This window comes from Postia placenta (assembly GCF_002117355.1).
Source record: "Postia placenta MAD-698-R-SB12 unplaced genomic scaffold POSPLAscaffold_7, whole genome shotgun sequence".
In the NCBI taxonomy this organism is placed as follows: Eukaryota; Fungi; Basidiomycota; class Agaricomycetes; order Polyporales; family Adustoporiaceae; genus Rhodonia; species Rhodonia placenta.
In genome coordinates this window covers 612,011-625,060 of record NW_020169838.1, presented here as the reverse complement: position 1 = coordinate 625,060, position 13,050 = coordinate 612,011, and the positions used below count along the sequence as shown (strand labels likewise).

Below are 13,050 nucleotides of genomic sequence, written 5' to 3'. Positions count from 1 at the left end.
CGAAATGGAACATCTGCACTGCGGGCGCGGTTGACTTTTGCCTCGCTGTCACGAATGACAGAGGCTTCCCACTGCGGCACAACCACCCGGGCTGTGCAGGCCTGCGCAAGAATGAACGGACACGATGATTATAACGACTAATGAGGTTTTCGAAGCGCAGCGATAGGGCGATATGTCGATATCCTCACTTGACATTGCGGCTGAACGCCGGACATTCTGACGGACAACCTTGCTGTTGTAGGGACTAATACTGCGAAAGTCAGTATCTGAGGCTGTGCACACAGTACAGCCTTTCTTCCATCGCCCCGATTAGAAGCACCCAATGCTTTGCCTGCCCACATCGGCCTACAACGCCGTCTGGGAATCCGATCGATCGAATTTGACTGCGCCCACAATGAAATTGAAAAGGTGCACGCACATTTCTATCATATACATCAAATTAAAGTTGTCGACGTCAACACGGCATAATACGCCGTCTTCCTCTCTCCCGATTCCAATGTTGCACCCCGCTGATACTTGCTTGGATGCTCCACGCTCAGCCGATGCTGCGGGTGCGATGCTCGCCCTGGGACTCCTTGGTCGCTGCACTCGTGCCCTCAGGTGCGACAGTCGCCGCCTGGCGCATACGGCCAGCCTCGGTCGGGTGAGATGTGTCGGGTACGCCTGGCGGCTGCGCAGTGAACTGGTTCTCGTCACTCTTTGGCGCCTGGCCCTGCGCACGCTGCTTGTCGGTTTCCGCCGCCGTGTTAGACGGATTCTATCGAGTCATGGCGCATAAGCGGGCTGCGCGACGGCGCAACACAAGGAGAGTCCAGACGCACCGTGTTGTTCTCCGCCTCCTGCATGCCCTTGAGCTCGCCCGTGCGCAGCTTGCGGCCGTGCTCCGCGAGCTCGGGCTTGCGCAGGATCTTGCCCTTCGCTTCCTCCTTCAGCCCCTCGTACTTGTCGCCGGTCGTCTGGGTGGCAGAACCGCGTTAGGGTCGCTATATGCGCCAAATGCAGCTCTAGTCGACACGCACCACGCCCTTTCCATACTCAGGCCCGAGGCCCGTGGCACCTGCGTGTCGCTGCTCGGGGTAGGTGTCGTTGCCCTGCGCGCCGCTTGCCGCTGGTGCGGGGGAGTTTACGGATGGTGACATCGTGGTCGCGAAATAAGAATAAAGCTGTAGATTTTGGCTGTATGCTGCGAGGTATTGATCGTGGGGTATCGGTGAAAAGGCAATGTTCGACACCAGCCATGTATGTTGGGCTATAAAGCCTTTCGAGGTGTGGGGACATGACGCAGGTGACGTCATGTAGCGTTTCCAAAGTGGCGGGGTGCCATTCTTAGCGCCTGCCCGGATAGGAAATCCGTTGTGGGGTATTACACCCGGGAAGGGTAGGTTGCGTTGCTAACCATTTACGGACATGGATGACAGTCGAGCCATATCTAGTATATGCGAGAAGGGCGACCACAAGGGTCTGGTACGCCTCGGAGCCTGCGATCTGATGCGTCACGGCATCAACTACCTCTGGTCTCGTACTTACTTACCCCCCGTGGCCGCATCCCGAGCAGCTTTATAGGCGCATCCCGATCCCCTCCCACTAACTCCTCCTATATCCGCATCGCCTCTACAGCACCAGAAGCCTACATGCGGACGCTAGTAAGGCGCATTTGGCCGCAAAATAATAGCACATACGATAGAATTTGGCATTAGCAGGTTTTGTGAAATGAGAATACATGTCTATTCTGTTGACAGAGACTCAGCACTAAGTCAACACCACCCTCCACATCGAAGATGGAAGATGAGAAGTCGAGAAGCTCACACAACTGGGGTACTTCCTGCAATCCTCTTCGAGCCTCTACCTCAATCATTGCGGCCCATACTAGCCCCTCGTCCGTGTCGTAATCGGATACCTCTTTGAGCACCTGCATACTATCATTGCGCACGTGGATATACGGGCCTTGTCTGCGCAACTCGTGAAAATGTCGTCCCGACTTTTCGACTGAATGGCAGTCGAGGATTAATCGCCCCAGTGGTGGGAACGACCGGGGCGACTGGCGTGAGTACCACATTTAGCCCAGATAACATTTTCCAGGTACCATCTTGTCCCCGCTGCATTTGGGCGCTTAGGGAAGGACGCGCTCGAACCGGGATGCGGACATGGTGGGTAAGTACGTGACCAGAGGTGCTGGATGCCTTCCCGCAGGATCTGGACGGTTTGCAATGCGAACAGGAATTTGAAACAGACCCGTTAAGTCGCTCCGTGCCGTTTGGCAGAAGAAAGGTGCCCGGAAGCCAGCCGTTACCAGCCGATTCCATCAGGTTACCAAAGCCTCATTGCCGACAAGATCTAGAGCTCGATTCTACTCTGCAATCTCGTCCGGACCCCCTGCGAGAAGGCATCCACCAATCTGACGGGCCATACTGTCACGGTACACCACTCATTTTTACGCCTAGTACGTACTCTGGATCTTCTTTCTGCGTAAACACGTGACGGACTCCCCACGTTTTCAGGTGGAAGTCCTATTTCAATGCCGTAATCTCGCTGTAATCTCGCTGAACATGTAGTCACCCGACAATGCGGGCAGTTCTCGCTGCTGCTCAGTCAATGTGCCATAGGCGACCAGGTTAGATCGCTTAACCTCACAGGAAAAATCTGTAGCCGCTTCTGTTAGAGCGCAAGCTCTGGCGCAGGCGACTCGGGAGAATGTTCGAGAAGCCCTCCACACAGACGCTCGTTCGTACGAGACGTCTGGCGGTGATGCGCCTGTGGCGCAGCCCGGACATTGTTTGGACATTGTTTGGCTTACTATACAGTCCCCTCTTTTCGTACTGTAGGACTCTCGCTCTCGCGCGTAGACTGACTTCAGTTCGTCCCTTACGGCCTACTGAAGTCAGTGAGTACCTCTAAACACATCGACAATATTATTATACTAATGCACCACATCGTAGATATATTCGTTGTCTTGTACAGGTGCATACTTATATGAGTTCATCCCTTACGGCCTACTGAAGTCAATATATTCGTTGTCTTGTACAGCGCGCTCACCCCGCGTTAGGTTTAACAGCTTCTTCCTGTATGAGACGACTGTGCAACATGCGTCAATCAAAGTGACAAGTCAATAAGGTCGACACTGGAGGCGCTGAACCGAGATCTCGTGGCGGCTCTTTGACACTACCCGTGGAGGTCCCCGTGGGTTGGCCCTTTCAGCGACATTCGCCCTCGATTGCATCGATAGTCACGGTACTGCGGTGCCCATGCCATTGAAGGCTCGGTCATCCCAGCTAAGATTTGGGTCTGCCCAGCCCATTTACGGCAGACATCATTGTTAAAGGCCGGACGGGCAGGTCAGGGTCCTGCGTTGTTCAAAGCGCTACCCTTGCCCGTAGTCGCATCACAGCGTCTGTCAGCGGACCGCGATGTCATATTCCGATAAGCGGGACCTTCTCACGAAAAAGGCAGCGCTCTACAATTGAGGGTACGATGAAGGGAGTATACGCGCTTCACTTCCTTAACAGCACCCGCGGCACCCCAATACAATCCTAACGACTGATGAATGCAATTGATGGCCGGCGAGATGGCCTGCCTGCGGTACCCAGCGCCGATATCGTCGGACCGACGCAGTTCACGCTGATCTTCTCTACTGGCCTGCATATTTTTCGCCCTGCTATAGCGGTCGTCCAGAGCAATTAAATTCGTGTTCTCTCGCGGTACTAAGCTGGGATGCGATATGCTGCTCCTTCACGACATGTGGGTGCTGCTTGAATATATGGTTCAGATAATATCCAAGCAAAGCTCAGCAACGGTAATGACTCTATCATCACTGCGTGCGTGCCGGGCGCACTGCGGACAATGCTAATCTCTACAGATGCGACATATACCTATCATTTCTTGAAATGCGGCCGCGCCAAAGCAGACAGAGCGCTTGACTCTGCCTTTGCCACGCTTCCAATGTTCCCAAACGGTCAGCCTGTCGCCGTACGAAGTTGACCGGCGGCTGAGAGATACTGTGATCCGCATCGCGCGAACACCGTAGGTGTCGCCGAATGATTCGAGCTCGGAATATTGCGCGAGCGCATGCTAGCCTCACAATTGTTCACGTATTACTGCAGGTCCGGGTGCCAATCTGTATCAGACGTATGCCGGCCTCCGCATGTCTCAAGGCGGCGTCTTGCATCCTCCTTAAGGATTTTGTTTCAACAGAAATGTAGGAAACAAATTAAATAGGGTTGACTACGCATGGCTCCCTGGCCATCTCCCCTCATTTGTCACGCAGCGTGCCTTTCTTCAACACTCCCACCTCCGCGCAACATCTCCCACGTAGCAGAGAATATGCACGACTATATCCGCTCAGGCCTACCCGCTCTCTCGCTGCTCTCTTTCTCGTCGCACCTACTCCTCGCAGGCATCTACTCGCGGTTTCTGTACCGTGCGTAATTTTTCACCATCTTGTCAGCGCCGTCCCGCTGAAAATAAAACACCCTTCCCACTAGAGACCATTGACGGCAACGCCTTCGCCTCCGCCCGCACACAGGCCAGCCTGGGAGCGTCCGCGCTCATGCTCGGGTTCTCTGCGATGTCCTTCCTCCGCATGTGCGTCCTACCGCTTACATACACAGTCCGCCTGGGCTGACCAGCCCGCAGCGCCCTCGCGGCTCGAGCGCGCGACCAGCGTATGTTGAGGGCCTGCCACCGCACCACGCCCGCCGCGCGCATCTTTGCGGTCGTCACTGCCGTCGTCGCGCTCTACACCACGGTCACGGCTGAGGTCGACTGCATCTCCTTCGTGGACGGCGGGCTTGGACGAGACTGCCGGCTGCTCGTCGACGGCGCGCCGCCAAGCGTCGTCGTCATGGTCGCGGGCTTCCTTGCCACTGTCATGGCCATCCAATTATGTGCGTCATTTCCACCGTGCACCTCGCACTCTGAGTTCGTTGCCGGCGCCAGCAGCATGTGCTGACGCCTACCTCAACAGACACGATGGTCCTGCTGGAGGCTGTCTTTGCGCATAATGAGCAGAGCAAGGTCCTTCCCCCGCCCTACGAATATGGGCTGTGACAATTGCAGTGCACAGTGCAAGTCGTTACCCTAGCACAGGTCAACATAGCTCGGGATGAATAGGAGGACTTCCAGCTGGCACAATTTCCCGGCCTGTGGTTTCAATTATATGAACTTTTTCTCAGGCCGCAGATCATCAGTGTGGTTTGCCCAAGTGATCTTGAAGAAGCTCTTCTCCATTGCCCTGCCCATAGCCTCCAGATCATACGTTTTCCACAACTCACTACAACAAGGACGGTGCTGTCTGCCCTCTAGAGACACTGATGTCTAAGGATTGCTGGTGTCTGACATCACGCACAGCGTCCAAAGGTGGCCCACGTAAGTCTGCGCTGGGTGGCGGGGTTTGCGTCCGCGACCTTTCCGAGGCAAAATGCATTATGCACGGCTCGTCAGAGCTAGTCTGAGACTCGCCAATCGATTTTCCTACGCCGTCGTCTGGAGCGCTCTAGCGGTGTATTAGCCACTGAAACTGCACAATTTCTTCAGACCCAGCCTTCGACCTTGAGGACCGCACTACGGGTCTCCAGCACGAGTGGCTTACTCGGAGCGTGGCGTCAGTCGCGGTCGCTGGTGAGGGTCTTCTCTAGAGCTAATCTGCTCTAAATGGTGAAAGACCACCTGAAAACATTTCTCGGTCTGTGTGGCGAAGTGGTCGGCGTATGTTAACGCGCTCGCAACGGAGTTTCCAGATCATGTATGCGGTGTCAGAAAACGATGTGTGGTAAATCCGGGTTGCCCTCGGTCTAGGTCGAGGCTTCTGCGATTCTGTGGTAAACTGGATCAGACCACAGCCTAGGATGCTGCCCAGGATCAGGTGCGGCCAGTTGGGATGTTTTCGAAGCTCTGAGGTGCCACACTTCGTGTTGTCCGGGTGCCGTGCGGACGGTGCAGTCAATTAGTATGTGCTCTACTGAGTCCTCCACTCCGCAGAGGTGGCACGTACCACTTTTGGATGTACAATGATGTAACGCAAGATGATATGTCACGTATAACGATATACTAGGCATATATAAGAACATATATTTGATTATGAAAACCCTCTTTGTAATCATGGTACTTAAGTATGTTCATCACGGCTGTGGAACGGACCATATAGCCATGAGATTATGTTTGAAGATAGGTACAAGTCCGAACGTTCTATATCAGAAGTTATCCATGTGCCACCGTTTCGCGAAGATTTTCGTTGCTGATACCCTGTGGTTGCTGTGGCTGTGGTATTTCGCGGCCGGCGGGAGCAATTGATCTGTGAGGATGGGCATAACGTTATTTCGTTCGCTGCCAAGATGTCGCCATTTGCACCAAGCCTCGAGTTCAAACACCATATCATTATCTACCGCAGAGATGACTAGGAATATGTTGTTAGCCATCAATGTTACCGAAGTAAAATAGTTCACGCGAGAACTGCAAATATAGAACACCATGGGATCGAACCGGCAAACAACACATGAGAATGAGAGGACGCCCGGAGAAACAATCGACAACAGACCCAAACGTTAGTAACGGTGTAATCTATCATACTTGTTGTGGAAACATATCAACGCACTGCCGCTCCAACAGAGGCTCCGACCGCGACGGATGTGTCCTGTGCAATCCCCTCGACAACTCCACCGGCTGCGCCCGTGACAGCTCCCGCCGTAGGGGGGATGGCATTGACTACGGCGCCTCCAGCGCCTCCAGCGCCTCCTGCAGCATCCGCGCCGTCGCCGGTAACGTCACGTACTTTCACTCCGACAGAGGCTCCGACCGCGACGGATGTGTCCTTTACAATTGCCGCAACGACCTCACCGGTTGCGTCCACGGCAGCTCCCGCCACATGGCCAAGGTCCCGCCCGAGGCCTGCGTGAACGACGCTATCCTCAGCGAGGACGACAACGGGTTTGAGTTTGGCGACCACGCCGTCCTGGACGTCGATCCCCGGAACGTCGCGCTTGGAAATGGGAATGGTGACCGCAACGCAAGCGTCGCCCTCGGGCGAGGGTCTGTAATCTGAGGCACAGGCGGTGATGACGCAGCGGCCCTGCTCGCAGGTGGGGTTGATCGCGTTTTTAATGACAGTGCAGTCTACGCCGGTGGCGGGCTCGTTAGAGGTGAAGAGCGAGGAGACCACGCAGCCACCACCTGTAGCAGCGCGAGATGTCAGCGCATGTTCAACCTCGAGTGACACAGGGAACCTTACAGGAGTCAGGCCTCGACGTCGTGTCTACGCACTCATAGCCGCGACTCTTGCTCCCGCCGGAAACCCCGCATACCTTGCGGCCATCTTTGCAGAGGGGAGGATCGGCGCGCCGGCGCGGAGGCGCGGGCACGGCCGAGCCGCAGCCGTTTTTGAACACGCCACACACGCCATTGCATTCGAGCGCAGGCGTATCGCACACGCACTCGGTGGGGCGCGACGCACCGGGGGGCGTCCAGGGCGTGTAGCCGTCTGTGCAGGTGAAGCCGCAGACGTTGTCCGAGCTGCATACGGGGCTCGCGTGCGGGGGATAGCTGCACGACTCGCTGTTCCCAGCATCATTGATCTGCATGCGTGGGTTGTTGGTCAGCGCAGGCGCGCAAGTGACGAATCCAACACGTCAAGGAAGAGAAGGGGAAAACTCACTAGGGCCTCAAGCTGGGCAGTCACCACGTCCACACCGGCGAGGACGACGGCTGCCTTGGCGGTAGCATCGACCTGGAGAAAGCCGGGCAAGAGCGAGAGGCAGAGGCAGGTGTCGAGGTGGCCCGTGACGAACCCGAGCACGGTGAGGTCGGTGTTGAGGCCTGCGCAGACGTCGAGGAAGTTGCGCCGGACGTGCGCCTGGCGGGCGGCGATGACATCGCGGCGGTGGGCTCTGGGCGAGGGCGAGGTGCGTGTGGCGGCCGCAAGACACGCGGTCGCAGAGAGGAGAGGAACGAGTGTGGTAGCGAGCTTCATCGCAGTTGAATTAGGAAAGGACAGGAGCGTTGGTGTAAGTAAAAGAGAGACTGTAGTCGGAAGGGGAGCCTCAGCGAGGAGGTGTGGATGGAGGACGAAAAGGTGGCCTTTTTATTTGGTGAGTGCGCACCCGAAACGGAGATTTCAGGTCTGCACTGGAGAATGATGGAAAGAATGCGTGTTAGGGGACTGTACGTCGCCGAGGGCCGCATTGGCGAACAGGGTTTTGCCACAGAAGGCGCAACTATTGGTGCCCTAGGATGAGAGACATACCTGTCAGGTCGGCGAATAATGATGGAGGACACACCAACCAATAGCGAGCAACGTAGCCACAGACTGCACTCGAGGAATAGCGCGAAAGTCGCAAGGAAGTCGAAGCCATAGCACGGAATTCCTCCGCGGATGTCCTTGAACGCCCATATCGTGTTCTTTCTCGCTTCCGAATGCGGACATTGCGTGTAGTGAACGCAGAGATTCTCGGGTCCGCGGGTCCGCTTTCGGAAATATGGTCATCGTGTATCGATGAGGATATGAACCAACGCCTTCTGAGCGTTTTATGCACCCCTGCTATCACAAATATCATTTATGTCGGAGACAGCGGGCACTAGCCAAGAACTTCGCTATTGACTCGGAGCGCCTCGACGGATCAGCTCCGCAGGGGAGGGTACGATTCTCGCGGCACGTCAGCGTGAAGTTTTCGACGCCGCCTCCTGTTCAGTGACAGAGATGCTTGCTCCACTGGTAGCGACTCGGAATCAGACTCACCTTTGCCTATGGTGCACGAGCATCCTCGCGATATATGGAGGACTTAAGCTATGCAAGTGACATGTAGACAGCAAGCGTCGCATCGTACTCGGCTGCAGTGAAGCCTTCGGGTCTGAGATACCCTTAGAGCCGGACATCTGGGGCCCATGAACGAGTGAGCAGGAGGCGTTGTCTCGTTGGTTTGTTTAGATCAATATCACGGTCAGGTCCCCGCAATATTCGTGATGTCCGATATCATACATCCGTATTGTTGCAAGTAGCGTGCATCATATAAGCTGTACATCGAAGTTGCGTTGAAAGAGGCCCGGTACAAATTTGGCACGCTCATGGGGGACGAATCACGTGCGCGACCAGACGCGCGTCGGCGGGACTTACGCGTCGAGAACGCGTACCGTAACATTGCTCTGCTTTCCACCGACCACCGCCCAACGCCTGACCCTTTCGCGATCAACATCTTGCAGCCATGGTAAGCTGAAATTCTTAGCATATGTCCGTGCAATACCCAATTTTCTCCCTGCAGTCGATTATGGAATACAACGGTGGCTCCGTCATAGCCATGGTCGGGAAAGATTGTGTCGCGATCGCATCCGACCTGCGTCTAGGAAATCAGGCGTTGGGTATTGCATCTGACTTCGAGAAGGTGCGCGTAGTGTGTCTCTGCAGCATGCTGTCAGCCTTTGACTGTGTACAAGATATTTCCCATGACCGACCGAGTATACCTCGGGCTCCCCGGACTCGCGACTGACGTTACGACACTGTGAGTCGTGTATCCTCCCTCCAGTACCATATTCCAAACAGCCGCTGCTCCGCAGACGAGAACAGTTCCGCTATCGCCTCAACATGTACACTATCAAAGAGGAACGCGAGATCGAGCCCGAGACATTCGCGCACCTCGTCTCGTCCACACTCTACGAGCGACGCTTCGGGCCATACTTCATTGAGCCTGTCATGGCGGGGCTCCAGAGGCTCCCGAACGGCGGCTACAAGCCGTTCATCGCCGCGACGGACCTCATTGGGTGTATCAACTTCGCGAAGGACTTTGTCGTTGCGGGCACGGCGAGCAGCAAACTGTTTGGTGTTGCGGAGGGGCTGTGGGAGCCGGACCTGGAGCCGGAGGACCTGTTTGAGACGATTGCGCAGACGCTGCTGAACGCGGTGGACCGAGACGCGTACTCAGGTTGGGGCGCGGTCGTGCATGTAATGTGAGTGGTGGGCTATTGGCTTGTGTGCGAAGCTGACGCTTCCTTTGGCTACGAATGCTACACAGAACAAAAGACAAGGCGATCAAGCGTGTGCTCAAGGGCAGAATGGACTAGTTATGTTGTGTATATCAGGATTGCATTCACTCTCGCTTCATGGACCCTCTATGCGGGGCATAACGGCACCACTGTCTGAGACCTTGCAGTCTGAATGCACATTACTTCTCAGCAAAACGGTAGGTCTACATGAGGCACCGCCTTGTCGGCCGTACACATCCGGTGCTTTTTGCCAGGTGGATGAAACTGGCCGCACGAGGTCGGATGCTTGGCAAATGTTGCAGTCTGGCTGTGTTATAAACATTCCACTGCGCACGGGCACTTCAGCCGGATCCCACCCCTTGTCAAGCTACAGTGGATCTCTCTACTATCGCGACTAGAGCGTACCGTTGGGCTGGGCCGTCAAACAAACTAGATCTGATGCATTCGCCTTGATCCCCGTGATGACCCCCTAGCCTCCATTGATGATGCCGCATCCAGCTGTTATACACCGGGACTCCCGCGTAACGTACATCAACAGTTTATCATCGTGCACCCTGCTGAAAGGTAGCCCATCCTCAAACCGAACAAGCTGGCAGGCATTCACAACAGGGCCTGCGCCTTCGCGTCGGATAATGTGTTAGCTTCATGTCCGTTCTCCATGTGCAGGAACGACGTGGCCTTTGGATCGGCCTCTGCATCTGCGCCGTCGGCACGGCCGATCGACGAGATCGGAGAGGGGGTGGGAGGGATGTCATTTGTGATGGTGAACAGATCCTCCCCCGCGAACTTGCTTTTCGGCCGGTGGCGCGTGGCGCGGCGCTGGAAGACGCATTTCGAATTCAGCCCTCATCAGGTATCACAAGATAACTCACTGCGCTGGGATTGGTGTTGGGCTGCCCCTGCATGCGACTTGCCAGATCGAGCTCTTTGGCCTCGCTTGCTTCTGTGCGTATGGTCGCATGTTCTGACATGCTGATGTCGTGTAGGTTGGCTTCGGTTAGCTGAGTTACAACAGGGTGCCCGAAGCACGCACGTCGCGATGAAGGAGTTCGTGTACACTGCCGGTGGATATCGGATCTTACTTCTCAGGTGTAACCAGGCAAGAGTGAAACGCACATTTGGCTTGTATCTCTAGGACACCTATGTATACCGGTTGTGGTCTCAGGACGGCGTACTATGGATGCGTGAATACTGTGGTACTCAGAAGGCGCCGGGGTACTCACAGTCAATACACTCGCCAGGGAGACAAGCCTATTTTATCTCTCGTATCAGTCATCACTCACTAGGGCACCATTAAACATACTGACATGGTGAGAACCCCGGTGTTGATCGCGAAGTATTGGAGGCGCTCAACAAAATGCATCGCCCTACGCAAACCCATACCACCAGTGAGTATCTCCAAAAACCAACACTACCAAGTCGTGCAGTACGTACTGATCAGCACGTCTCGGCACCTTTAGCCTGTAATACACCAGTGAGATGGACACCATGAGGTCAACAATGGTCGCCAAGCCAAGGCCGCAGGTCAAGCTGATCTGTGACAAATGAATACATCGAGGCGCGGCAACCTGGCATCGCTCACGAGGGGCTCTCTGCTCGCACCAAATGCATCGACCGTCTTGAACTTCAATCTGGGCAGCACATCAGATAGAAGCTAGTCGCTCGAATTATATTTGCACTTGCAGGAAGCTGACAGTAGCTGGCGCACGGCACATATTAGCAACGAACAATATTTGGATGGAAAGCATGAATACCAAGGCCAAAGGCTGGCAAGTAAAGTCAGATGTCTTGGTCTGCCATCTGAGAAGCTGGCTGCGTACCGACTCGGGCGATCAACATGATTGCCTATATCGTTGTATGTGAAGAGCAGCTGTACGCAAGCGATGTCTGTGGACGCACCATCGTAGCACACAAAGTGATGTTTTTCCGGCTCCCTTCAATTAAGTGGTCAGTGAACTGCGTGCATTTGAGTGCTAGAAGATTTACAGAACCAGACCTGCCGAATGTAAAAGCTATTGTCCGGTGCGTTACGAAAGGATCGGGGAAAGGATTAGTAAAATACCTTTGCACAATACCGGAAAGCATAACCTAGACAGGCAGATCCCATCTTTGATAATACCTACACTTAAGTTGCAATAACACTCACCTCGAACATGATCGATATCTGTCAACAATGTAGCGTCGATGTGTTTGCGTGCAGAATAAAGCACTTACAGCTATAGGCCTAGGTTCACGACTTCGATGATCAATAAAGAGACAATACGATAGGAACAACTAGCGGCTTGCCATGATAGATTCTGAATGAGTTGATAATCGTTGAAGTCGACGATCATCCAGCGATATAGTGCCATTATACAGACTGCGGTATGAACCGTATCAATGAGCCTTACAGGAATCGTCAGTTAAATGACTATGAAAGTCGTTAAATGCGGCTGACCATACAGTGGCGACTGCATGACGATGTAATTGGGGTTCGTCAGGGTAGTTCCACCAATAGTTGTAGATCTGGGCTGATGCGCTTCCGAAAAGCCTGGGTCGAAGAGCAACGGTCACGATCGTGCTAAGAATCATGTGAGCTTCCTTCGAGCGTGAACCACCCACAAAATCGCGAAACAGAATGTGCCCAAGGTACCACCCAGGGGGCCTGGCATGACTTGCTATCGTAGAGGAGTGCTTGAGAGGAGCAGCGATGCACGCCAGTAGTTGATTTTCGCTTATATAGAGCAGGTTTTGTAGGCAGGCGAAACGTAACATCGAAACAATCAAATCGTCGACGGATCCTGCAGTCAAACGATGCGCATTGATGAGCACTGATAGTTCCATTGGTGCTCGTCTGCAGCCATACGGTATCAGTAGATGTCACGCAACGATCATATCTTCAAGAAGTCGCGGGTGCAGTTGAAGGCGAAGTACCCACAATGTATCAGACGAAGTGCCATGAATTGGTCGTTGAAGAAGCCAAGCACACAGCGCAATTTCAATAGCAGCATGCAATACGCACTCTTATATGGTGAAGAAGAGGCAGGCTCTTACCATTTCAGCCTATGGTGATCGGGTATAACGCGGCCGGTGCTCACAAGACCTGCCTAC

At 54.5% G+C, this 13,050-nt stretch overlaps 6 protein-coding genes across 6 annotated transcripts; 3 read left to right on the top strand and 3 right to left on the bottom strand.

The window, feature by feature from the left end:
- Positions 1–373: 373 nt before the first annotated feature.
- Positions 374–1,210, bottom strand: POSPLADRAFT_1070150 (hypothetical protein). Its single transcript, XM_024482383.1, has 3 exons — positions 1,020–1,210; positions 822–956; positions 374–757 (listed from the first exon to the last, which is right to left on the bottom strand). Exons 1-3 carry the CDS (start codon positions 1,137–1,139, stop codon positions 536–538), a joined length of 477 nt encoding a protein of 158 aa, XP_024338881.1. The 5' UTR covers positions 1,140–1,210; the 3' UTR covers positions 374–535.
- A 3,014-nt stretch (positions 1,211–4,224) lies between these two features.
- Positions 4,225–5,630, top strand: POSPLADRAFT_1046533 (hypothetical protein; the record flags this gene model as incomplete). The annotated part of the gene is made up of 7 exons (XM_024479060.1): positions 4,225–4,414; positions 4,479–4,578; positions 4,630–4,880; positions 4,961–5,039; positions 5,169–5,187; positions 5,238–5,361; positions 5,530–5,630. The coding sequence occupies 7 exons, from the start codon at positions 4,225–4,227 to the stop codon at positions 5,628–5,630; spliced, it is 864 nt and encodes a 287-aa protein (XP_024338880.1).
- Positions 5,631–6,185: 555 nt separating this feature from the next.
- On the bottom strand, positions 6,186–7,957 carry POSPLADRAFT_1046532 (hypothetical protein; the record flags this gene model as incomplete). Its single annotated transcript, XM_024479059.1, has 5 exons — positions 6,186–6,444; positions 6,530–6,552; positions 6,587–7,161; positions 7,220–7,562; positions 7,643–7,957. The coding sequence occupies 5 exons, from the start codon at positions 7,955–7,957 to the stop codon at positions 6,186–6,188; spliced, it is 1,515 nt and encodes a 504-aa protein (XP_024338879.1).
- Positions 7,909–8,444, top strand: POSPLADRAFT_1039930 (hypothetical protein). The gene is made up of 2 exons (XM_024477624.1): positions 7,909–8,221; positions 8,265–8,444. The coding sequence occupies exon 1, from the start codon at positions 8,045–8,047 to the stop codon at positions 8,219–8,221; it is 177 nt and encodes a 58-aa protein (XP_024338878.1). The 5' UTR covers positions 7,909–8,044; the 3' UTR covers positions 8,265–8,444.
- A 702-nt stretch (positions 8,445–9,146) lies between these two features.
- POSPLADRAFT_1169850 (hypothetical protein) lies at positions 9,147–10,072 on the top strand. Its single transcript, XM_024488077.1, has 5 exons — positions 9,147–9,188; positions 9,243–9,362; positions 9,415–9,479; positions 9,535–9,924; positions 9,990–10,072. Exons 1-5 carry the CDS (start codon positions 9,186–9,188, stop codon positions 10,036–10,038), a joined length of 627 nt encoding a protein of 208 aa, XP_024338877.1. The 5' UTR covers positions 9,147–9,185; the 3' UTR covers positions 10,039–10,072.
- Positions 10,073–10,560: 488 nt separating this feature from the next.
- Positions 10,561–12,611, bottom strand: POSPLADRAFT_1046530 (hypothetical protein; the record flags this gene model as incomplete). Its single annotated transcript, XM_024479058.1, has 14 exons — positions 10,561–10,779; positions 10,833–10,932; positions 10,994–11,018; positions 11,077–11,100; positions 11,184–11,211; positions 11,264–11,327; positions 11,395–11,495; positions 11,543–11,591; positions 11,781–11,830; positions 11,860–11,956; positions 12,023–12,048; positions 12,219–12,345; positions 12,398–12,490; positions 12,562–12,611. The coding sequence occupies 14 exons, from the start codon at positions 12,609–12,611 to the stop codon at positions 10,561–10,563; spliced, it is 1,053 nt and encodes a 350-aa protein (XP_024338876.1).
- Positions 12,612–13,050: the final 439 nt, after the last annotated feature.